The 26,461-nt window shown below is 38.9% G+C and overlaps 1 protein-coding gene across 1 annotated transcript in view; it reads right to left on the minus strand.

Moving 5' to 3' along the window:
- The window catches only part of KIF26B (kinesin family member 26B), a 632,023-nt gene that overhangs the window by 125,833 nt on the left and 479,729 nt on the right, over window positions 1-26,461 (minus strand). Inside the window, exon 6 of the mRNA XM_044674977.1 lies at window positions 1,430-1,636. Coding sequence (XP_044530912.1) covers window positions 1,430-1,636 — 207 coding nt within the window. The remainder of the gene's footprint in view (window positions 1-1,429; window positions 1,637-26,461) is intronic.

Genomic DNA, 26,461 nt, shown 5'->3' on the forward strand with positions numbered 1-26,461 from the left:
CGCTCCAGAGTTCTTTTAACTTATGGAAATTTGTCTCTGGAAAAGTTTTAGCAGTGTTAATTAAATTGTTCATTAGTCTTTTATTAGACTCAATGTCAGGTTTAGATTACTGAGCCCATGGGGTGGTACCACACACACACACAAAAGTAATGAAGAAGGAAATCATGGGATGTGTTCCTACACTGAGTGCTGCATCTTCTCAGGGTAAGCTCTTTGGGGAAATCACATGTGAGGGATGCTCAGCTTTTTAATTAATAGAGACTGTAATGCAGGACTGCCCGCCTGTGGAAGCGTTCCTGAACCACATCATGAATGGCATGATTGGGAGTCTCTAACTGGAAATGAAGGACATTGTTGGCCACAATTCCAGTGTTGAAGCAAAAAGGCAAGGGAAGGCCGAACTGTCTCATCAAAATGATGTTAATAAGCTAATAGCATTGCCACTGCTTCACATCTGGATGGCACCTAACAATTTCTAACATGCTTTCACTTTTATATACATTATCTCACCTGATTCTTACAGCAATCTTGTGGGACAGGTAAGATGCGGTTTATTATCTCTGCTTTGCAGATGAGGAAACCGAGTCTTATAGAGATACAGTGGGTGACTTTACCAAGGTCATAAAAGTGATCAGGGACATAGCCAGGACTCAAACTTAGAGGCAAGTAGGTGGTACAGTGGATAGAGAGTTGGACCCGAAGTCAGAAAGACCTAAGTTTAAATGCAGCCTCAGATATGTGTGTCCCTGAGCAAATCATTTAACCACTGTCTGCCTCCATTTCCTCAACTATAAAATGAGGACCTACTCGCAGGGTTGTTGTGAGAATCAAAGGAGAGGTCATTTGTAAAGCACTTAGCATAGCTCCTGGTATATAGTAGGTGCTTAATAATTTTAAACAAGCATGTCACTTTGCTATTTCATTCTTGTCACTGATCCCAAGAAAGTAAGCCATGCTTCTGCTCCTACTAGTTTCGGATGGCAGTTTTACCAGTAGATGGACCAACTCAGTAGAGTGTCCCAAAAGATCATATTCCCAAGAGATCCATGAGCTTTAATCAATCAATCAATTGGCAAACAGTTATCAAGCACCTTCTATGTGCCAGATACCAGCCTAGACACTGGGGAAAGGGAATAAGCATTTATTAAATGCCTGTCATGTGCCAGGCATTTTACAAATATTATCTCATTTGATCTGGGCATAAAAAGGCAAAAGCAAAAATAGTTCCTGTCTTCAAGGAACTTAACATTCTCCAGGGGACATGTCGTGCACACAAATAACCTGCTATGAAATATATACATGCTAATTTTTTGGAGGGGAAGGGTAAAAAACAAATGATAAAACAAGTAAATAAAACAAATCAATCTATGGTAAGCAGCCATAGTCTTCATCATTATCTTGCTAGTATGAGAAGGAAAGAACCACCTACCTGAGATGCATCCTGGGGGAAAACAGCATCAAAAGCAAACATCTTCGGTGGAACCTGGTTGCCTCTCTTTTGGAAGGCATTCTGCCCTCCACAAGTCAAGGGATCATAAAGGGTGATTTGCTTCTTCCTTGGATCCACCTTCAAAAAGGAGCTGGATTCTGAGGTGTCCCTGGCAAGAGTAGAGCAGATGCGAACCATGACCTTCACCTAAGAAGAAACACACAGAAAGAAACTTGGATTAAGGGAGTTGGATAGTTTATGGTTGAAGAGTCTCCATACACTATATCCCTGAGGGTTCCTGGTGGCCTTGGACTTTCCAATGATAAATGATGATGAACTTCACTATGCATTTGGATTATAATCCTCAATGGACCATGGAAGAAAAAAATAGTGTATTTATAATTACCAGGTAGCACATGTTGATGTCTCTATTACTTTTAATACAGAGGTAGTGTATCACTTTCTTTGTCTTGCTATTAATATAAATTGAAAATTAACTGTACCCCAGTGGCCCAATTAAGCAGATGAAAAGGTAATCTGGGCTGCCAAGCTCTCAGGGCCAGCGTAGCTCCCATGAAACTTGCAGATCAATAAACCCTGCACATAAAAGTTAGCTCTGTAATTTACTCCTCGCTTGCTCACATCAGGACTCTTACAGACGAAACTCACAGTTATTAGTGTCATCATTAACAGGCTATGAAATGGCCTGGTTTTAATGGTCAGCATTTGAAATGTGCTCAGAGGGCCAGCAATGATAAAGAATTTATTTGAAATATGGTATTTTAGGATCCATTAGATGAGTGAATAACGAGTTGTTATTTTCAGAACAAGGCATGTCTCTGTTGGAAATGAGAGATGGAATTTGCCTTTAAACCAACTTCTGCAGTTTAGCTACAAAGAATATAATCATTGGAAAGGACCTTAAAAGTCATCTAGTTCAGCTCCTTCATTTTACAGATGAGAAACAGGAGGTTCGAGGGGTTAAGTGACTTGTCTAAGGTCACATGGCTAGTCAGATTCCCAACTCTCAGCCCCAAGACCTTTCTACCAGATCACAATGCTTTACTAAATAGCACTGGGATCCCTTTTTGTAGATTAGGCATGACAACTGTCTCTCATAAAATGATAGAACTTCAGTCTAGAAGCTAGCCTGAGAGGTCATCTAACTTGACCCTACCTGACCAGATCTCTCCTCTTCAATATTTCTTAAAATTGGGTCCCTTAAAATTAGTTTTTATTGTTGTTGAGTCATTTCCCTCCAACTCTTCATGGCCTCATTTGGGATTTTCTTGGCATAGATACTGGAGTGGTTTGTCATTTCCTTCTTTAGCTTATTTTACAGATGAGGAAACTGAGGCAAACAGGGTTAAGTGACTTGTCCAGGGTCACCTTTGTATGGTTCCAATTGTTAGGAAGTTTTTCTATACATGGAACCAAAATTTGCAACTAAATTCTCTCTCTTCACTGAATACAGCCTTTCAGACTAGCTAAAAGAATCTGAAGCTAGACTTACAAACACAAAGATTTAATACATAAAGTCATCTACAAGTAGCTTCCAGTGCTCTCAACCATCACATTTATCCTAACAGAAAACAAGAGGGAAACAAAGACAGATAGCATTTGGCCCCTATATAGTCTACTGTGCCAACATAACTCCGGTCCCAAGGGAGTTGGATTGGGGGCACTGGGAAGAATTCTAGAGGCCTTGGCTATGTGGCCAAATTAAGATTACCTCCCAATTGACTGCCAGTATATTTGCTAAAGCCTTCCATTCCCCTCCCTTTGGTTACAGAAGGATTTGGTTTGGCAGGGCTTATGCTGTTAAGAAAAAAAAAAAAAAAGAAAGAAAGAAAGAAAAGAAACAAAATGGAACTTGACTCCTGTCCTTGCTTTTGTCTCAACTTTCTTTCTACAGTCTAATTAAGTAAAACAAAAACCCCATTTTGCATAACAGGATTTCCTGCCTTTCCATTTCTGGCAAGAGAAGGACCAAATGACAATTCTCCCTAACTTCATTTTTCTTAGTGGTCAAGACAATGAAGAGAGGTAATAGTAAGTAGAATAAAAAGGGGATTATAATGACAACTCCTCACTGGAAAAAAAAAAAGTAACTTCAAAAGAAGAACAAATTCTGGTTCTTCCTCCTGCCTCTGTGCTCTCCCTAAAGTAGGAGCTAATTTTATTTATGTCATAGATCCCATTGGCAATCTGTTGAAGTCTATGGACCACTTTTTAAACAATTCATATTAGAAGTAAATTATAAATTTTGGTTAGAATTAGTGGAAATTAATATATAGTTTTCCCCCATCCAAGATCACATTAAAGACTTCCTGAAATCTATCTATGGGCCAGGTTAAGAACCTCTGCTCTAAAGGTTCTATCAGTAGGTAAAGATGCCGGTATCTAAAGTTCAATGTTATTCATATTCTCCTCCCTTTCTCTGCTGCCTTTTTACCTCCCCATCCCCATGCAGAAGTATCATCTATAAGATATTACTTAAAGAGAAGATATACTTGAACTTGATGCCACCCTTTCCCAGAAACCTGAGCTCAGAGCACAGCAAAAAGAGGGTATTCAGATCCATTTCAATATAATATTTTTTATTCCAGACACATGAGATGGTTTTCATAGCAGAGATGTTCCCCTATCCTCTCAAGCTACAAGAAGACATTAATGTTAGCCTAATATTGATCTTGCATGCACCAATTCAATGAACTAGCAACCTGAAAGCGTAGATAGAACTTCCATCCAGTCTCAGGGAGCTTGAGTACCAGGAGATCCTGAGTCCGTGATTACTCTAATAATCTTTCAGGAGAAAAGACTCTTTCCTGAAGTCAAAACCTTTCATCTTTTCCAGTGGCCTATTGAACCCACTTTGTTGAACACTGAGTTGAAGAGGGAAAAAAAGAGAAGAGAGGACCATTTTTCAATTGAGAGAGAAAAAAGAAACTGGGAGACAGAGAAAGAAATTGGTAATGAAAAGTGTTGGAAAACTCAGAAAGCATCATCAGGATGACCTTTAGCTCTGGGTCTGGGTGTCCAAGGCAAATACAAACTGTGGGATTCATGATTGGGCAAAGCCATCCTTTTGGGTATTATAACTATAGCTGCCAGGAAGCAGAGTGAAATGAATCAGGTTGAATAGCACCTTAAGCGCTTGGCCTTTGTCTATTAAATTACCCCAGATGTCTAGTTTCTGTGCCCTAAGAACAGTACTAGAAATACTCAAGTCCAAAAGAGATCATGGAAGCTATAACATTCCATTTCCCCCCAGCTTTGTGTTTTTGCTCAGGTGGTCATCCATGTCTAAAATGCACTCCCTCCTCATCTCCACCATTTAGAACCCTCATTTTTCTTCACATTAGAGCTGAAGAGCTAATTGCTAGATGTGACCTTTTGTTCATCTCCATGGTATGACCTTCTCACTCTTTCTCCCACATGACAACTTGTCCAGTGTCTGGCACATTTTGTAGATTGCTTTTTCTCATCTCTCTCTCGCTCTCTCTTTATTCAGTTGTTAGTCCTCTGTCCTTCCTGAGATGACTTTGTATAACTTTTTACAGGCTGTGAATTCATTGATCTACATGAAAATTGTATCCCCTCCAGAAGAACGTAAATTCCTTGAGAATAGAGACTTATTTTTTTCCCCTTTGCATCCCCATACTAGAGGCACTTTTAATAAACGTCTGTTGAATTAGATTGAATCGAAGCAAATATTCCATTGCCACTCTCATTGTCAGTTTTACATGATGTGATTTTAGAGGAAGAGACCCTCTTATCAATTGTGCTTGGGTCATGTAAACGGGGGATGGGGGAAGGATGCTACTGTAGAATGGTTAGGGAGCTGTTCCATGACAGAATGGGACTTCAGAGGATATTTGGTCCTATATCCTCATTTTACATATGAGAAGAAAGGCCCAGAAAAGTTAAGTGACTTGTTCAAAGGTCACAAATATAAACCTCAGAGGTGGGATCTGAACTTCGGTCCTCTGATCCCAGAGGTCATCCCACTGCACCACAATGCCTGAACTTGACAAAGCACTTGTTAATAAAAATGCCAATCGGACCCTGAATCCACAAGGGATTCGTTCCAAAGACCTAAAATGGATGGCCAAAATTGCAGATACAAATAAATATCTGTTGACCCTACATAAATGTGATCTGACCCTTAGCTTGGTGCTGTAAGATCTTCCCCACCCCCCAAAAAACCCCTGAAAAAATAAGTGAAAGTGGAAAGCAAGGGGCAGATTGCTGCCTTGAGTGGACTTCCAGCCCCATGCAGGGGGACCTTCAGGGCTTTGGGTTGACGAGGGAAACCATGGAAAACAAAACCATGGATACGAGGGCCCTACCGTACAATACACACAGTCAGTTTCTAGTACAATGAATCATAATTCTATTTACTTTCCATTCTGAGCATTTTTCCCTTGTCTCAGAGTTTCTATAGTCCTATTATCAAAGGTCTATTGGTTTCTCCAGGTTTACCCTGGCAAAAGAAGCCATTGTACTAAAAGCACCTACACCAGGGGCAGCCTTTGGTGTGTATTCTCTGAGCCTAGAGGCTCCATGTAAGCAGATTCTCCAGCCCTGATTATGAAAGCTGCTAAGTGGAGATGCTGCTCCAACCCCAGGCAGAACTGATGGAAGCACACGGCCCATCGCACTTCGATTTTCACAATTTCACATGTAATTTCTGGGTAACTAGAGGTGCTGAATTTCAAGTCTGAGCTGAGCTCTGCAGAGTTACAATAGGAAGGAGGAAGGAAGGGGTCTGAATTAGTGATTCACTCAACTGGGAGCATAGCTTCTGCATCTTAATGAAGCGCCAAGGCCAGCAGTTGTTGGTCTGGCTGAGGGAGATACACAGCTCCTTTAAAACCAACTGAACCCCGGGCTGGGAGAAATGTTATACTTCATTCCTTTCTTTGCAATGTATTTTAATAAATGGAGATTTTTTTTTCTCTTTAAGGGAAGGAAATTGAGTTTTTCTGCCTCACTTCCTTTTTGTCATTATTCCTTTAGTCCAACCCTTCACTTCCTGACTAATCCCCTGTAATTAAAGGACTTAGGAGATACCACTTGTGATCCAGGAGGCCACTCGTACGTACCTCCTGCCAGAAGTTCTCACTCAAGTGACAATAACTGCTCCAGGTTCTTGGCAGTATCTTCCTTTAACCATTATTTCCACTGCTCCTACAAACCTGTTGTCCAATAGTTTTCAGTAGTCTCTGACTCTGTGTGATCTCATTTTGGTTTTTTGTTTATTTAGGGGTTTGAGAGTGAAGATTCTGCTATTTCCTTTTCCAAATGTGCAAATTTGGGATTTATTTACAAATAAGGAAATGGAGGCAAACAGGGTTAAATGACTTGCCCAGGCTCACATAGTTAGTAAGTGTCAGGTCAGATTTAAACTCAGGAAGAGTTTGAACCCAGCACTGTATCTGCTGTACCACCAGCAAGAGGAGATGACAAAAAAGAATAGCCCCAAGATGTTCATAAAACATATTTTCTTGTTGACAACCTCCAGAGTTAGGATGATGACCTATCTTACTTCTATTTCCATCCTTCTTTCACCTGGAGATTTCCAATAGGATTGAAATATGGCCAAGTAGAGCAAAAAAGCCACATGCCCATCAACCCATCAAAGACAGTGAAAGAGAAGTAAATCCTTCGAGCCCTGTTACAAGAAGAAGCATATTAGCATTTCCTCCACCTAGACCTCTATTAGTGAGATCCCATTTTGGCCTTATTTATCTAATTATTCAGTGGACAAGGCCAGACAGCTGTTGCTCTGGGCAGTGTGGCTCTCTTTCTGCTCAGCTCATTCATCATCCCTGGCACCTCCTTCTGGACTACATTACAGCAATGGGAGAGAAAGGGGTTGTCGAACACTCACAACACAAAAGGAAGTGGTCACGCCATGGAAGCTATATTAGCACTCCATCAAAGTCATGGCAACTCCAGACGGCAGGGAGAGTCTTATTGCAGGCTAATGAAGAGGGGGGCTTTGTAACCACTCACTGTTAATACTGTAAATAATCAGTGAGGGGGGAGATATCTGACTGTACTGAGGCATGAGCTATAATGGCCCAGTGAAAACTTGGATTTGTGTGCTTCTAATTCCACCCAACAGGTACTGATGTGGAAGCTTTCTTCCATGCTAAGAAGCTCAAGGAGAGTTTGATCATGGAAAGATGGCTGGCCTCAGAGTCAAGACTAAGTAGAAGTCCTTCCTCTAAAAGATGTTAATTTTGTGGAAATGGGCAAATCACTTAATCTCTTAGGGCTCAGGGCAATTCTCTAAAGTCATAAATTATTAAAGAATTGTTGATCTACATCAGGGGACTTTCACAAAAGGAATATTCTACACATTCCCTCATGTTAGGGAGTTTAAGTGGACTGTCCATTGTTACATAAGTAGTAGGTGGCAGGGAGGGAATTTGAACTCCAGGTTCTCTAACTCCAAAGCTGGGGCTCTTTCCATTGTACCATAATCTTTCCATTTTACCTTAAAAGAGAATACACCTCCTTTCAAAGATTAATACTCCTCTGTTTTTCTAGTTTGGATACAGATCCTTTAAAATCATATTTGGAGATTCTTCAGAGAAAAATGACACCTGAAGAAATATTTTATCACCTGGTTGACTTTCTTAGGTCTAGTGGGAAGAGGCAAAAAGAAAGAGAGAAAAAGAGACAGAGAGAAATAGCTCCTGAAATATTCATGTGAGATGGAACAAAGTATTTCATTTCTTGATTTAAGTATTTAAAAAAGTAAAATAATTCAAATTTCAATTTAGGCAAAAATTCAGAAGGCTTTTCTTAGAAAGGTATCCAAAACACGGTATTTATCTATTGCTGGTAGTAAAAAAAAGATATCCAAAGAATTTATATTTCTAATTTCTATGGTAGATGGAAATGAGGCTTCTTTTACTGACTTAAACATTAACAGGGAGATATTTCCAAGGAAAATTTTCCAAAAATGAAGTTAACATTTCTTTAAAGAAAACATCCTTTTCTCCAATGAAAGTTAAATTCAAGAACACAAGAACTATTAAGTTTCCTAGAGGGGAAAACAATTCATGGAAGATTTGCTCTGTAAATCCCAAAACTGCATGGGATCATGAGCTTTTATTTCTCCTTTTTTGCCTAATTAAGTGACATGATGAATGAGCTGTAGGTTGTCTGTATATGGTACATTTGTCACTTCAAAGAAATCTACCAACCTAAGCTAACCAAAAGAAGGAAGAAAAGCGACCAAGACAAAGAAACCACATCTAGTATTTCTATCCTACATTCTCAGTGTCTCCACTTGAACGAGAATGGATGTTTAGTAATAAAATGCAAAGTTCATCTGTCCTACTCTGGTAGGAAACATCATGGAGGGGGTGAATTTCTCTAATGCATTGCAAATGTAAATAATAAATTATTTCAAGCCTATGTTAAAATAGAATTGAAGGTAAAATGGCACATGGGCATCCTTTCATCAGTGACAAAGAGGAGGTCCTAGGATCTATCATGGCTTGGACCATGGAATGTTCATCTTTCTTTCTTCCATCTCTGTTCTTTCCTTCACCTACTCATGCCTTGATTTCTTATGAAAACTAAACAAAAGAAGGTAGTTTAACAATTTGTGTTTTAGAAAATGAACTGAACTCACAGCACAGAGAATTAAAAACTTCTTCCTAGCTATTTTCATACAAGTGATTTGAAATGATAATTTCTACAGCAGAGGTTCTTAACTTTTTTGTGTCATGGACCCCTTTGGCAGTCTGGTGAAACTCATGCTCTCCTTCTCACAATGGTCTTTTAAAATAATTGAAGGAAATGTTAGATTTTAGTTTAAAAATGTTAGTGAAAATAAAGATGCATTTTCATCCATCTAAGTTCATGCCTCCCCATCCACTCCATTTGAGATTACCAATCTCAAGTCAAATCAATAAGCATTTATTAATCACCTGCTATATACTAGATGGAGCAGCTTGGTGGTACAGTGGATAGATACAAGTGGGGCCTAGAGTCAGCCAGACATCTTCCTGAGTTCAAATCTGACCACACATTACTAACTTAGTGACCCTGGACAAATAAATCACTTAACCCCATCAGCCTCAGTTTCCTCCTCTGTCAAATGAACTGGAGAAGGAAGTGACAAACCACTCCAGTATCTTTGCCAAGAAAATGTCAAATGGAGTCATGAGGACTTGGACATGACTCAAAAATGACTTAACAAAAATGTACCACGGGCTCTGATAAGTACTGGAGATATAATGAATTGCAAACAAACAAACAATGGTTCCGACTAATAGGGGAGACAACATGCAAAGATGTATAAATAATATAATCAACAGGATAAATAGGAAATATAATTGGAGGGTTAAGCCTAAGAACCTCTGCTACAAAGAAACAGTATTGTGTTTTTTATGGGATGCGGAAAAGATTTCAGAAGTCATTGGTCAGACCTTGCCAAATCTTAATTCAATAAATTACTGTCACGGGGCACTAAATGGAAGTTGTTCTAGGGAGTCACCGGCAGAATGGAACAGGATATAAATATCATATTTTCATACCTTGGCTTGCCTCTTTCTTTCTCCCATCTCCCTTCTTTCCCCAAACCCCCTGTCTTGATTTCTTGTGAAAAGTAAACAAAATGAGCCTGACAATGACCTACCTCTTAGAAAAGTACAGAATTTTGGAGGTGGAAAGAACCTTGGGCAATATATATTGTAATCCAACCTTCAGACTATGTTATAACATACTGAAACACAAAATTAAGCTGAATCAAGAGGCAACAAGGAAAGGACATATGAATCAAGAAAAAAATGGGAATGATCCTGTGATTTCAATCTAGCAGGAACTTCCAAGGGAGGAAAGTCCCTCTACCAATGCGAGTTGTCAATCACATCTGCAATTTATAATCTTAGAGTTGCCCCAGATCACCAAGAGGCTAGGCTTGTCCAAGTAACACATCTAGCATTGTCAGAGGCAGGACATGAACCAAAGACTTCCTGACTTTGATGTCATCTCTCCATCTGCTGCACTCCATTATCTAATACCTCACTTGGAGACAGGAATGCCTGGGTCCAAATTCAAGATATGATATTTTATCTATTGGTTTTAGTTTTTTCCTCTGGGAAAGATGCAAGGGAACAATAGTAGTAATACCAGAATTTAATATTTTCTTTAGTTTTTATGCCCCAGCAGAGTACAGACTTAATAAGTGTTTTTTTTTAATTCTTACCTTTTGTCTTAGAATCAGTACTAAGTATTGGTTCCAAGGCAGAAGAGCAGAAAGGCTGGGCAACTGAGCTTAAGTGACTTGCCCAGGATCCCATAGTTAGGAAGCAACTAAGGTCATATTTGAACCAAGGACTTCCCATCTCCAGGCTTGTCTTTCTATCCACTGAGCCACTTAGCTTGTTTACTGTTTGATTCAAAATCATACCGTGCAGGGTTCTCATGAAAAAAGAACATCAAAACTCTGAGAGTGCTCTGGAGATGTGAGTAGGGATGGCAGTTAATAGTTTCTGAACATAAAAGCAGAAAACAATATTCATTTGTGGATTATCCAAGATTATATGCTGAGGTTTTAGTCCATTTCTAGAGCTAAAAATTCAGAGTAACGAGGATTTGAGGCATCTGTTCCTATATAGAATGGTCCTGGTAGGCTAGAGGCAATCTTTGATATTATCTCCACTCTTAGCTTTCACAACACTCTACTTTCCTGGTTCTCTGCCTACTTCCTCTCTGTCTCCTTCATAGTTTCCTTCTCTCCTTCCCACTTATCCAGTGCAGGTATTCTTCCCCGAGGCCTCCCTCTGCCCTCAGCCCACGTGTCTCTCTACACTTTCTCTCTTGGTGATCTCACCCACTCCCACATCTTCTGTGAACACATCTTTGAGGATGACACCCAAATCACTCTCCAGATCCAAATTCCCAAGTGCCTCCTGGATATCTCGACTTGGTTGTATTGCCAAGACTTCAAATCCAACAATTCCATTCTGAATCTCTCACCCCTCTCCATCCAATCTGCTCCTTTTCTTTTCTTAATAATTTTTGCCAGTCGTCCTAAAATTTTCAAGACTCCCTACATTCCAGTCTTTAGAAATATCTTTGTCTCTGGTCCTCTTCTTTGTCTTCCATAGCCAATCATTTAACATATTCTATTTGTGCTCATCTTTGTCCTGGCCATGTGTGTTCAAGGACCCATCTCCAACCTAGAACGTAAGTTCTCACCTATAGGGCCCTACCTAGGCTTCTGGTTAGTGAGTATTCACTTTATTCTGCCCAGACCCACCATGCCATCATTCATATACTGCTACCCACACCAACTGTAACTTCTGCTTTTCTGAGTTTGGGAGAATAATGACCAATTCAACACTCTGGCAGCTAGGTGGCCCAGTGGGTAGAGGACCAATCCTGGAGTCAGGAGACCTAGGTTCAAATCTAATCCAAGATACTTAGTAGCTGTGTGACCCTGGATAAGTCACAAAACCTGTTTGCTTCAGTTTCCTGATCTGTAAAATGAGCTAGAGAAGGAAATGGCAAGTTACTCTGGTATCCTTGCCAAAAACAACAACAAAAATAAACAAAAAATAAACCTAATGGGGTCATGAAACTGAAAAATGACTGAATACCACCACCATTGCTACAAATGACTATTCTACCTGATTTCTTGGTCCAAAATCCTTCTCCCTGGCTACCATTTCCTGTATATGTTGTCTTCCTCTATTAGAATGTAAGTTCCTTGAGGGCAGGGACTATTTTGCATGCTTATATTTCTATTTCTATGCCAAGGGCTTTGTATGTGTCTGGCACATAGTAAGGGCTTAATTATTGTTCATTCATTCATAAAAGCATGAATTTGTTCATTCAACATTTCTTATGCTCAACTTTTCCTTTCTTTTCTGAATGGTAATAACCCCATTTTGGTCCTTGGTTACCACTAACCTTGATTGGTCCTAATTCATCTTCCTACTTCCAGTTTAAATGTTCCTGCCAGTAGCTATAATCATATCACTTCCCTATTAAAAAAATCAGTGATTCACACTGTTTAGTAAAGCCTCCCACGGTCTGTCTCACAGATCATGTTTTTATTCTTACCTGAATCTTGCTTGTACCTTTTATTTGAGCAGGGAATAAAGGTTAGACTCATGGACCCTGAGACCAAAAACCTAGGTTCAAATCCTCCCTTGGATACTTACTATTTAATCATGAGCAAGTCATTTAACCTCTATGAACCCCAGTTTCTTATCTGTCAAATGGGGATAATATATGAGGTAGCTATATAACAGGATTGTTATGAAATTCAAATGGAACACGCATTTAAACTGCTTTGCAAAATTTCAAGATGTCAATTATTATCATTACTTTGAGTCGTACTTGTCTATACCTGTACCTGCATTAGCAAATGAGATAATATTTGTAAAGTGCTTAACACAGTATAGTCATATAGGCATAATTGTTGTTCAGTCATTTTTTAGTTGTGTTAAACTCTTCATGACCCCATTGGGGGTATACTTGACAAAGCTACTGGAATGACTTGCCATTTCCTTCTGTAGCTCATTTTACAAATGAGGAAACTGAGGCAAAGTTAAGTGATTTACTCAGGGTCACACAGCTAGTAAGTATCTGAGGTTGGATTTGAATTTACAAAGATGAGTCTTTCTGATTTCAAACCCACTGTGCCACTGAACTGCCCAATGGACATAGAGTAGGTGCTTAATAAATGTTTTTGCCCTTCCCATCCCCCTCTCCAAAAAAGCTGTTCAGTTCCTTGCGATCAGCAACTTCCTCATCTTCTTATCTCCCAAAGAACCTGGTACACTGCTTTGCACATAGTAGGCTTTTTAGAAGTGTTTGGTGAATAAATGAGACAACAACATTTTCTTTTTTCGCCTCACTGGAGGATTTTGGCTCCTCAGAGATGCCAGAGGATGAGCTCATCTAGTAAATCATGAATAGCAATGACATCAGTCAGGGAAGATTTACATTATTAAATGCCTACGCTGGGAAAGGTGACAAGTAGCGACACAATAAAACTAAGTGAGAGAACACATGTGTGGGTACCAGGAAATGGAGCCCAGTAATGATATGCACTCAAAAAAAGGAGTGCTTTGGGGAAAAGAGAGGGAAGAAAACAACCCTAAGGCCCCAGATCACAACACATCTGTCACAAGGGGAGCCAGGCGCTACAGAGAGCCATTGCAGAGAGACAGCATGAAGCCAAAGAGAGAGTATTTCCAGGGGAGGCATCGCTTGCAATATGGGCAGAACATTTTAGCCACCCCAAGTCCTGGCCCTGAGTGAGTGGCTCTGGGATATGGGTGGTCAGGATGGTTTAGGGGAAAACAAAATATTTTCTACAGGGATTGATCTGGAAAGTAAATGAGTTCTCTTCAAATGAGACCCTATTACTAGTTTTTAGTAAATCTGTGTTGATACCTTTGTTTTTGTCATCTGTGTTTCCCTCTTTCCCCAGCCATCCCCTAAAGCAAATAATAACAAAGAAGCAAAATCACAGTAAAACCACCAACATTCTGAAAAAGGCTGGCATTATTTACACTGTTCCACACCCAGATTCTCCCACTTAGACAAAGAAGGGGGAAGGGAAGGGAGAGTAGGTGCTCTCATATATATATATATATATATATATATATATATATATATATATATAAATGACTCCACTTCAACATCCCATTACATCAGGAAGCTTGGCTTATGATTCTTAAGGAATTTACAGACCTTTAGATCATGTGGGGATCTAACTATGTTGCTCCTACGGTGCCTATTCCCATATTTAATGGTTCTCCCTACCTGAATGCCTCTCTTATTTTTTAAAAATCCTTACCTTCTTGTCTTGGAACCAATAGTGTGACACTGAGCCATCTAGCTGCACTAAGGTGATTGTTTAGTGTCTATATCCCCAATAGTATCTCCATTAACCCATGTGTTTAAGCAGTTGTTTTTCTTCTGTGTTTCTACTCCCATAGTTCTTCCTCTGAATATGAATCATTCTTTCTCATAGGTCCCTCATAGTTGTTCTGGATCATTGCATTGCTGCTAGTAGATGTTGTGTGGAGATGCAAAGCATGGAATCCCTGCAAAGGTACAGGGATAGGTGCTGTTGACTAGCCCAACTTGTGTGAAAGTTGAGAATAGAGACCCATGGTTCCACATCACGCATGTAAAGCCTGTTAAAGAACATCATGAAATAAATTTATGTGGACATAAATTCCACATAATTCCAGATACAATAATAACACCAATAATAACAACAGGGACAACAATAGTAGATACAGTGATAAGGCGAAGGCTAGATGTTGTGACCATGATTGTGCCAAGTTTAGTAGGTCCCCAAGCTTGTCAAAAATGGAAGAATACCTGTCCCAAGGTGCTAGACCTCATACATTATGAACCGAGGCCAAAACTGTTACCTGGCTCGCCAAAACTGTTATGATGACAATAACAGATAGTTTGGAGAAGCAGATAAATGTGTCAGGGCCAAATAAAGCTTTAAGTCAAGAGCCAGAGATTGACAGGTTTCAGTGAGGAAAGGAGGGGGCTAAACACTCCTGGCTCTCAAACCCCTCCCCCTCCAACTGCTTCTGCTTCAGTTGATAATGAAGACAGGAATAAGATTCTTCTGGTAAGTTTCTGTTATGGCTGAAACCCCAATAATGTTCCTTTTTTAAAATTTATATTCCTCTCAGGTCAGTTAGAGGAGATATAGAAGCTAGTTATCTAACAGTTGAGGACAGAGAAGATCTTCTTAAACTGGCAGCCAACGGGATTCAAACTAGATGTTCAGACTGAGTTGTGAGTATCTTTCCCAAATAATTATCAGGCCCAGATTTGAAGATAAAGGTTATATTAAGTAATAACAAAGAAAACTAGAAAGGGTAAATGAGGGTATTAGGATAATGAGAGGAAACCCTGAACTGCTAAGTAGATGCTGCCCTTTCCCCTCCCCACAAGAGGGGATGAAGCACTTAACTAAAACTGGCTCTCTTGCTATTGATAAATATCCTTACTCTCTAATATATAATTATATTAATGAAGAATAGTAATAACAAACAGGCTAACTCTATGAGTAGAAACCACTGGCTTATGCTACAATGGCCACCTCAGGAGAACCCCCAAGTCAGGAGTAGCAAGCAGAGTGTCTGCTCACATCCACTCCCACAAATTAACTGACTCCAACCCTTCTCAACTGCCCCTCACCCAAAGTTCTCCAAGGGGGTCCCCTGGAATTCTAGGTGAGGCTATCCCTGTACCTTTGCAGGGATTCCATGCTTTGCATCTCCACACAACATAGAGAAGTCCACTATATTCGATTGTACCACAGTGTATCCATCTCTGTGTATTATGTTCTCCTAGATCTGCTCCTTTCACTCTGCATCAATTCCTGGAAGTCTTTCCAGTTCACATGGAATTCCTCCAGTTCATTATTCCTTTGAGCACAATAGTATTCCATCACCAACAGATACCACAATTTGTTCAGCCATTCCCCAATTGAAGGGCATCTCCTCATTTTTGAGTTTTTTGCTACCACAAAGAGCACAGCTATAAATATTTTTGTACATGTCTTTTACCCTATGATCTCTTTGTCTCCCTTACTTTTAAACTAAATTCACTATTCTCTAATTTATACTGGTTTCTTTGCTTGGTCTCCTCAGTTCATGAGTTGGTGAGGAATTCTCGTGGGATAATAATAGCTCCTATTTTTGTAGATTTTAAGGTTTACTTTTCCCATGGGAGTCTCATTGAGGACAGTAAGACAAGTATTACTATCATTCTTTGTCATGAAGAAACCGAGATTCAGCTTAAGTCCAAGGTAACAAGTCTCAGTTCCTGGTGCTCTGGGTATCTAAGTTCAAATCCATCATGTTTTCCATTACACCATTATGTCTCTCTTTATAATAACCAGGCACCTTTATGTAAGGAGTGCAGAGAATCTTTCTTCCTAATTGCTGTAGCAACCAAAGAAATTGTTCTCTTTTTGCAGAGAGAAAGCTAAAAAGTCTGCTTACTTAAGGTCACACAACAAATGCTGACTCAAAATGAGGGTCTAGGTTTTCCAGTTTCCAAGATGGGCTTTTTTCCAATGGTTATGAGACCTCAGTTTTCTCATCTATAAAATGAGCTAGAAGAAGAAAGGGCAAACCATTTCAGTATCTTTGCCAAGAAAGCCCCAAATTGGATCTTGGAAGAGTCAGACATGACTAAAAAGGATTGAACAACAACAAATGAGACCTGATTTAATCCAGTCCAATCCAACCAACCCAACCCAAATTAATCAAATAAGGATATTTTAAGTTCCAACAGTAGGTCAAGCTCTGTGCTAAATGCTGTGGCTATAAGACAAAAATTTAACAGTCCCTCAAGGAGTTTCTATTCTGCAGTGCAGGTACAAGATGTATGAGGTAGAATGCTTGGCTTTCACTGGTGGATGAAACAAAGGATTTTGGAAGTGTAAGATTCAGGGGTAGAGAGGCCCTTAACAGAAAACTGTTGTTTGTCTTGGCAATTGTGCATGTATGTGTGCATGCGTTTGTGTGAGCACATATGCACGTGTGTGTTACTTTAACTACTAGGATTTATATAATTAGAAACGGAAATAGCCCTTATAAAGGTAAAATGGTAAGGAAGGGAGCAGCCAGCAGGTCTTTTTTTTTTCTTTTTTCCTTTTTTTTTAACCCTTAAATTCTGTGTATTGGCTCGTAGGTGGAAGAGTGGTAAGGGTGGGCAATGGGGGTCAAGTGACTTGCCCAGGGTCATATAGCCAGCAGGTCTTTTAAATGAGGATCCCTGTTTTTTTTATCTTAGCACTTATTGTTAATAAAGTATCCATTTATGACTACAGTTCACTCATGCATTCAAACTGCACAGAGCTGCCTTCCTTAAAGAAGGGAATGCTAAGAAAATGCTGCATCTGCAAGTAGAGATTCTATCACCAGTGAGATGCTGCAGAATAGAAAACCAATGGAGTTCAGACAGAGGAAATTTTGAGTGGCTTATTTTACTCTGAGAAAGGCATGACCCATGGCCCTGGACCCTCTCAGAGTCTCTGGGTTCAAATACATAAGGTCCTAACTTAGGGGCTGATTCCAAAAGAATAATTTTCTTTCTTTGGCTCATTATGTCTCAACCCGGAATTTGCTGTAGAATAATTTCTAAATATAGTTTATGTATAATTTTGTTTTTCCATGAGTCTGGGTCAAAGGAGTCTCCAGATCCCCTACAAGCCTTCAAGATAATAATAAAATTAGAAGGCATTGACCTGCTTTTATTTCATCCTACCAAAAAAAATGGAGGAGATTAAAACACATTTTGTTGTTGCTGTGTACCCATTTCAGCCATGTCTGATTTTTGTGACCCCTTTTAGCATTTTCTTGGTAAAGATACTGGAGTGCTTTATTTCTCTAAATCATTTTACAATGAAGAACTGAGGTGAACAGGGCTAAGTGACTTGCCCAGAGTAACAGAGTTGGATTTGAACTCAGTAAGATATCTTCTTGACTTCAGGCCCCTCACCCTATCTACTGTGTCACCTAGTTGCTCTTAAGACTCATAGAATCTCATAAAGAGATAAAACAACAACAACAATAATAAACAAATAACAACAACAAAACCACAAAGTTCTCAAAGAGCTCCTAGATTCTTGAAGACTAGTGAACATACTCCTTCCCACTGAAACTGCGCTACCTAAATCATTCACTATGATAAGAGGCATTAAGGACTCCTGGTTCCTCAAGTCATAGGTCCAGTAGGCATGGGGGCCACTTTCCTTCTCCAAGAAGCACTCTGTTCCAGAGATCTCTTTTTGTCCCTAAAAGGTCAAACCTATAAGCCAGTGGTTCCCAAACTTTTTTGGCCTACCATCCCCTTTCCAGAAAAAATATTACTTAGTGCCCCCTGGAAATTAATTTTTTAAAATTTTAATAGCAATTAATAGGAAAGATATATTTATTAATGTTTCTACCTTTTTCGTAAAATATAGTAAAGAAAGGTGTAAATTAGAAACATTGAACTTTGAAATTATGAAACTATTTATTGAACTCAGAATAGAATGTAATACAAAAAAAGTTAAAACATTCGAAATCATCTTAATGAGAAGGATAAACCTGGTGTGCTGCTACCAATTTAGTAATCCTCAGCTCTATTTTCATCAGCAGTAATCTTAAATCACCATGATTGACTATTTGCAATTGGTTTCTTTTTTTTTTGTTGTTAATAAATTGGTTACCGCACTGAATCCACGTTCCACTAAATATGATGAAGGAAATGCAATTAAGAACTTTTGAATAACAGCCCATATATCAGGATAAGCCATAGGGATCTCCTTTTGCAAATGTACCTGTGGCTATCACAGCTTCACGGAATCGCTGCAGCACCCACCAGGGGGTGGTGGCGCCCACTTTGGGAATCACTGCTCTAAGCTCTGAAATTGAGGAACTTTCAGACATTACTCATGAGGGAATTCCCCAAACTAGTTTCCTAGCAGACTGAAATCCCAGGAGACTAGAGTTTAGACTCATTGGGCCTGTGTTCCTCTTTTGGGCCAAACTGACACAAATGTCTGCTTCTGCTATATATTGAGTTAAATTAATCCACTCAACTCTGAGGTCTCCTGTCTCTGATAGTGTAAGTTCAGGAAGTCATGGTCCATTGATTATATGTAATTCCTATGTGTTTGTCCCAAGGCAACCAATACCAAGTTTTCCTTTCCCTTATTACCCTCCCTCCCCATCCCCCTCAATACAAGTCTCCTTGACTAGATTCTGGTTTGACCTGTAAATAAGTAAAGATAAAAAGGAACCCAAGGACCCCTGAGCTGGTCTTTCAACTCACATGTTCAAGCCTTCGAAAAGGGAAGCCTTGTCTAACAAATCCCCATCCACTTGAATTCCAGTCAACCAACAATATTTGAGACAGCCTCAGTCACTGAAAACCAGTGAAGTTGTCTGTATTTTTTTAAACCAGACATTAAAGGACACATTCTCACTCCTTGTGGGGAAGTGCCTCCCTGACCTCATGTAACAAAAGATCATCACGCCTTGTAAACTCATCAAATTCGATATACTTCCCACTTCTTGAAAAAGAAGTTAAAAATAAGACATATATTTTTGGCCATGGTCAATGAGGGAATTTGTTGCTTAACTATGTATGTTTGTTACAAGGGTTCTGTTTTTCTTTTTACAATGGGGAAAAGAAAGAAAATACATGCTGATTAATTAAAAAAACAAGAAATTAGAAATAATAGCTATAATTTACATAGTGCTTTAAGATTTTTAAAGTCCTTTTACAAATATGATCTCATTTTATCCTCACAGTAACCCTGAGAGGTACTGTTACTATCCTTATTTTATAGATGAGGAAACAGGGACAGGCAGAGATTAAATTATTTGCCCAGGGTCATCTAATGACTGCCTGTGACCAAATTTGGTCTCAGGTTTTCCTGCCTCAAGGTCTGTCCACTGTTCCACCCAGATGTTTCATCATGTGAAAAAAGGACATGGAGTTGTGGGGTCCTAAAAGAGCAGAATATGTAGACAACTGAAAAATAAAAAGAATTAGGGTAGGGGAAGGAGTAAGACTAGGTGAGGAGTAAAATGTAATTTGTAAAAGGTACTGGGAACTGAAATTTAAATGTGTCTTTCTTACTTAATGTAAGATTTGGGGACTTCTTACCCAAACCAGAATATTCTTGGTAGTTAAAATACTCTTATCTACTATGCTCAGCTAATTTCCCCAATCATAGTATTTTCATTTTAAAACAGAGTTGTAATTAGAGAGAAAGATTTCAGTGGAATTTTGCCAACTATTTGAGCCTGATGTGTTGTATGGGACCATCAGTATTAATTGAGACTTATACATTCATATATCGAAATTCCTTGATAAAGTTATCCAGTGACAAAGTTAATTATGACTGCATCCACCAGTTAATAACATTTCTCCTATCCATTGGCAATTCCTGAAATTTTTTAAAAGTACTACCGAGACTAGTCCAACCATTCTAGGGTTATGAAATTGTATGTACCCTTAAACCCTGAAATACTATTATGTCTGTACCCCCAAAGAGATCAAAGGGAAATGGAAAAAAGGGAAATATATACAAAAGTCTTTATAGCAGCTCTTTTTGTGATGGCAAAGAACTAAAATTTGAGGGGGGTATATATTAATTGAGAAGTTGTGGTGATAAGTTGTGACATATGATTGTGATGGAGTAGTAGTGCCCTATAAGGAATGAGTGTGGTTTCAGGAAAAAAAAATCTTGGTAATACCTATATGAACTGATGCAAAGTGAAGTGAGAAGAACCAGGAGATTATTGTGCACAGTAAAAGTAATGTTGTAATGATGATTAACTATGAAAGATTAGACTACTCTGACCAATAAAATGATCTCAGAAAATTCCAACAGATTCATGATGAAAAAATGCTATCCACTTCCAGAGGAAGAACTAACTGATAAACTCTGAGTACAAAAAGGAGTATAATTTTCTCACTTTAGTTTTGTGCTCCTATTTTTTTTGTAATATGCTAACATGGAAATATATCTTGCATGACTTTACATGTATAATGATATGATTTTGCTTGGCTTAGGGGCAGGAGAGAGGAAGAGAATTTTGAACTCAGTTTAAAAATAAAAGAATGGTTTAAATAAATAAATTTATTTTGAAATAGGAAAAAAAGTGCTACTTTTGGGCATCCTAAAATACTGTTTGTGGAGCTGTAAATTAGTCTGACCATAATGGAAAACAATTTGAGATTAGGTTAAGAGAGGACTAGGGCAACTAGATGACATGGTAGATAAAGCCTTGGGTTTTGAATCAAGAAGATTGTTCTTGCTGAGTTCAAATCCAGTCTGAGACACTTCCTAGTTGTGTGACCTTGGTCAAGTCACTTTGCCCTGTTTGCCTTAGAAACTGGAGAAAGAAAAGGCTAACAGTATCTTTAACAAGAAAACCCCAAATGGGTGCCATGTACACTCATATTTGTGAGACTTTCAGTATGAAACAGCTTGAAATAAAGCCCATTGGCTAGGGAATGTTTAAACAAATTAAATATGAATGGTATGGAATACTACTATACTGTTAGAAATAATGAATATAAGGACTACAGTAAAACATAGAAAGATTTATATATAAAGTGCTGCAAAATAAGCAAGAGAAAACAAAAACAACATGCATAATTAACATAGCAATGTAAATGTAAAACCCAAAACAAACTCAATGCTGTAAAATTATTGTGTAAACTCAGGTAAAATTTTGATGAAGTTATATATTTATGAATTATGAGGAAAATTGCCGGATAATATGACATTTAATGATGTACACGAATGAAATAAAGTAACAGAATATTACTGTGCCACAAGAAATTATGATTATGTTAAATACAGAGAAGTATGGCAAGACTTGTATGAACTGATATGAAGTGAAATAAGCAGAACCAGAAAAGCAAAGACCACAACAACAAAAACAGAAATAACAATAACAAATCAACTGAAACTGACTAGTGGGAAATGATAACAGTCAAGTTTGGCTTCCAGGAACCAAAGAAGTTATATGAAAAAGTATGTTTTATATTTGTTTGCAGGGAGGTGGTAGAATACTGCAGATTATGTCAGCCTTTTTCAATGAGTTGGTTGCTTTTGCCAAACTTATTTTCCCCTTTTGTTTTTTGTTATTCATAATATCCTATAGGATGGCTTTGCTGGAGAGGGCTGTGGGAAGACACATTGGGAAATACAGATGATGAAAAAAAACAAAAGATGACATTAAATATTATTTTAAATTTTAAAAAGAAAATATTTAAAATTTTTTTTAAATATTTTTCCATGTTTCCATATTTCATTTTCTTTCCCTTTCCTCTTCCCTCCCCTTTCCAGATCCAATGAGCATTTGCACAGGGTTATACAAATGCTATCACTTATACCTATTTCAATATTATTCATTTTTGCAATAGAGCAATCTTTTAAAACCAAAATTCCCAATCATATATCCATATAAACAAATGACAAGTCATTTGTTTTTCTTCTGTGTTTCTACTCCTACAGTTAAAATATTTTTTAAAGAAGTGACCCGCAATGTGAAAGGCCATAGTGAGGTTTCCAGGCTTTACTTAAAAGAACTTTTCTTTCAAGCATCAAGTTTTCGGACTAATGAAAATTTGATTCTCCTGAAGTCCCAGAACAATGCTAGCATCTATCTACTGACCAAACTTATAGATGCTTTGATATGAGTTCTGAACAGGAAGGAGGTGGGAACAGGTAAGTTCTCTTTGCTTGAAAGATCACAGCTTTAATCTAGAAGAGACATTGGAGATCATCTAATTCAACTCTCCTCATTTTTTGGAATAGGAGACCTATAGAGATTAAGTGACTTATCCAAGTTAACAAGCTTAGTATCCAAAGTGAGATTTTCATCACAGTTCCTTTGACGATATAGAAGGCTCTCTTTCATTTACCACATGGCAAGTAATTGATGGTTTCTATAATTTAACACTTCATCTACTCTAGCAAATTTGGAACACATACTGCTTCAAGCAATTTTTGCTGGCACAACAGGTGCTTCTCTGAAGAACTAGAAAAGGGGTGATGGAGAGATGATTTATTGAAAATATCTTTCTTGATTTTCTTTTCAAAATGTACACATGGGTCAATATTTGGTGGATGTGGGAGAGGAAAGCATGCAAGCAAATATGAAACTTGCCTAATGCCAGAGTAGTCTGAATCTTTTGATAAAAAAATAATAAAACACTTCAGGTATGAACCCCATGTCGCAACAGTGATAACCCTCTTTCCTTGGAAGACTGGGAATGAAGAGATGGTCTGGGAGGTGATCATTTGCTACATGGCTGAGGGGCCTCTGCAATTCCTCTGAGCAAGTAGCAACCTTTAATGAATGGCACCTGATCAATAAAGCAGAATCCTCGCATTTGAGAATTAAAAAGCCTTCCTAGCACGTTGTGTCTGAAGGAAATGTCAGGAGCATTTATCATGGGCTCAGATGGATGGCCCGCAGCTGCTGCTTGCCAAATGACAGAACCTAACTTTGCTGAGACCCCGCAAATACCCTGAACGGGCGCTTTTGTATCGAATATAATCAGCTTCCCTCAAAGGCCAGAATGCGGAGGGAGGTTTTATCGTCAGTGTGTAGAATGGACATTACCACCCTGGCGTTCTTTCTCCAGCAAGCCCATAAATGCACTCTGTTCCTAAGCCCCTGCTTACACGGAGCCATTTTATCTTGCTCTCCAGGTGCACCCTGAAACAGCCTTCTTTGTGTTTCTAAAAAGCCCAAGCTGCTTTCCCCAAAGCAGTTTGAAAACTCTATTCTCTTTGGATTTGAGAGTCTCTTTTTGACAAGAAAGTTACATTAAAGGGCACAGGCCCCAAAACTGGCAATGGCCAGCACCTCTTCAGGAGGTTCTTGGCTAATGCTTAGCAGCTCCCATGTCTAAAAATTCAGGGGAACTTTTTTTTCACTTTTTTCCACTATTTCAGTGGATGAGTGCTGATCTCTAAGCCTCCCAAGGCTTTAGCTTTCTGACAAGAAAAATACTCACTACCCTCCTCAGGTTCCCAGGGAGGGAGAAGGGAATAGGTGTTTGTTTTTTTTGTTTTGGGTCAGAGAAGGATGAAGTAGAAAAAAAAGATGGGCTACATAAATATTTCTGCAACACAGAATGTGAAAACTTGTTGGAACTACGTCTAACACACTGGATTCAGTGATAACAAAGCCAATCCCCCATTGGACAAGATCATGGAGAATGGGGAATGACAGAGAGAAAACTGAACGTGAAGTCAGAAAGACCTACTTTCAGATCCCTCCTCAGAGTTGAGTGGCCCTGGGCAAATCATGGAACCTCGTTAAGTCTCAGTTTTCTCACGTGTAAAATGCAGTGATGATGATGATGATGACACTTATGTCACAAGGTTATTGTATCAAAGGATCAAATGAGATAATTTATGTAAATTGTTTTGCAAATTTTTAAATGCCATACAAATGGTGGCTAGGTGGCTCAGTGTGTAGAATATGGGGCTTGGAATCAGGAAGATTTATTTTTATGAGTTCAAATCTGGCCTCAGACACTTAATAGCTATGTTACCTTCAGCAAGTCACTAAACGTCTCTCAGCCTCAATTTCCTCTTTTGTAAAGTAGGCCAGAGAAGAAAATGGCAAACCACTGTAGCATCTTTGCCAAGAAAACCCCAAAATAGGGTTTTCTTGCCCCCAATTGATTGCTTTTATGATATCTTATTAAAAGTGTGTGTGGGGGGATAAATTTCCCTTGTCAGGAAACTTTTCATATGCAAGTAGCTTACTTCCCTATCCATATTTGGGCAGCTAAAAGCTGGGAAGACTTCCACTTCCTATAAGCATTCTAAGTTTGTGCAGAAAATGTTCTTACTCATGAGGAGTAATGGTTAGTGTCTCTATTTGCTAGCCACCGAGACATAACATAATCTTGGCTTTTTCCTACTGACTGGTAGGTACGTTCCTTTAAATTGCAGAGACCAGAGACCGACAAGCATGCTGTTGGGTGAGCAGGCTGCATCCTGGGGAAAGAATACCTAAGCTTGAAATAAAAATACTCAGATGGATCTGTGATCTCATCAATGTGCATATTCCCCACAATGATATGGGTCACAGCCCCTCCAGGATTGCTCACTCTGGGTATGACTTTTACCCATCTCCTCCTACAAGTGTGCCATGGAGATGGGGAGATGCATATTAGGATATATTGAGAATGTTCCTCACTCTTTCTTGATGCTATAAGGACACAAGTGGAGCACCTGGTATTTGTGCCTATGGAGTAAGGCAGAAAATAACACTAAAAAGAGCAGAGTTGGGGAAGACAACTGTATTCTAATACAAATGAGCTGGCTGCCATTCAATTGTGAGAGCATTGAAGGATCCTTTCCCAAGATATCTGAAGGAAGTGAAGGTTCCAAATGTATGGAGAAATAGGATTTGAGTGATAATATATGCATAACCCAGTGAAATTGTTTGTCAACTCTGGGAGGGGGTGGGTGGGGAGAAGACTGGCCCAGAGTCACACAGCCAAGAAGTGTCTGCAGTCAAATTTGAATGTAGGACCTCCTAACTCTAGCTCTCTCTCAATCAGCTCAGCCACCTAGCTTCCCCCTGGGATTGCTCTTTTCTAGGCTAAGGAATGAAGACTAGTAATCTCTACTCCAGCTCCTCAATTGCCACACTGCACTGGAAGTTTACCAAAATTCAGAGCCATAACTAGCAATTTTGGTGCCTAAAGTAAATGGCATAAAACATGCATTCAAATCAGCTAATCAACTTTGTAATTCATGATGTGAAATTATATATTAAGAAATTAAGAAAAATCTAGAAATTAAATTAAAAGTTAAAAAAGAAATGAAAAAAACTTGACTGGGAGAAGAAAAGTCAGTTATTGGTTCACAAGATCTTTTAGATTCCTAATTTAACTATGTATTCTGAAGGTGGGCATGCATCAGTGTGCCTAGAAAGGTATGCTTTATGTACTGGTACAATTTAGGATGCTATCCATGACACCACCTAGCTGCTCTTATATATTCAATCAAGCAGAAACCATTTCAAAATTTTGCTCAAGGCTGGCTCAACACAAAATGTTAATAAATAAATGATATCAGGTTAGGAACTTTTAAAGTGACCATCAGTTAAGGCTCTATCTTCTTTCTGCTTTCCTTCTTTCATTCCCAGAAGGCTGTGGTGTCTGATAGGGGACCTGCGATTCAATAGGGTTTGTGGGTACATGGAGATGGGAGGGTGGATTGGGAATGGGTTGAATGTCACCCAAGTGGAAAGGGAGAATGCATTCTAAGGACTCTGGAAGGGGATTAAGAGAGTCCCTCAGGAAGTTAATCAGAGAGAAATGAAATCAAATACAGAGTATTTCGATGAAGCCCCAGGTACTGGTGATACATTTTTATAGCCAGTCATCTCTAATTCAACGTATTTGTGGTTGCTTTGGTAACTTTTATTAACCCTCCTGAAGCCATTTTTTTTCTCCCTCTTG

Source organism: Gracilinanus agilis, chromosome 4 (assembly GCF_016433145.1).
Source record: "Gracilinanus agilis isolate LMUSP501 chromosome 4, AgileGrace, whole genome shotgun sequence".
Taxonomy (NCBI): Eukaryota; Metazoa; Chordata; class Mammalia; order Didelphimorphia; family Didelphidae; genus Gracilinanus; species Gracilinanus agilis.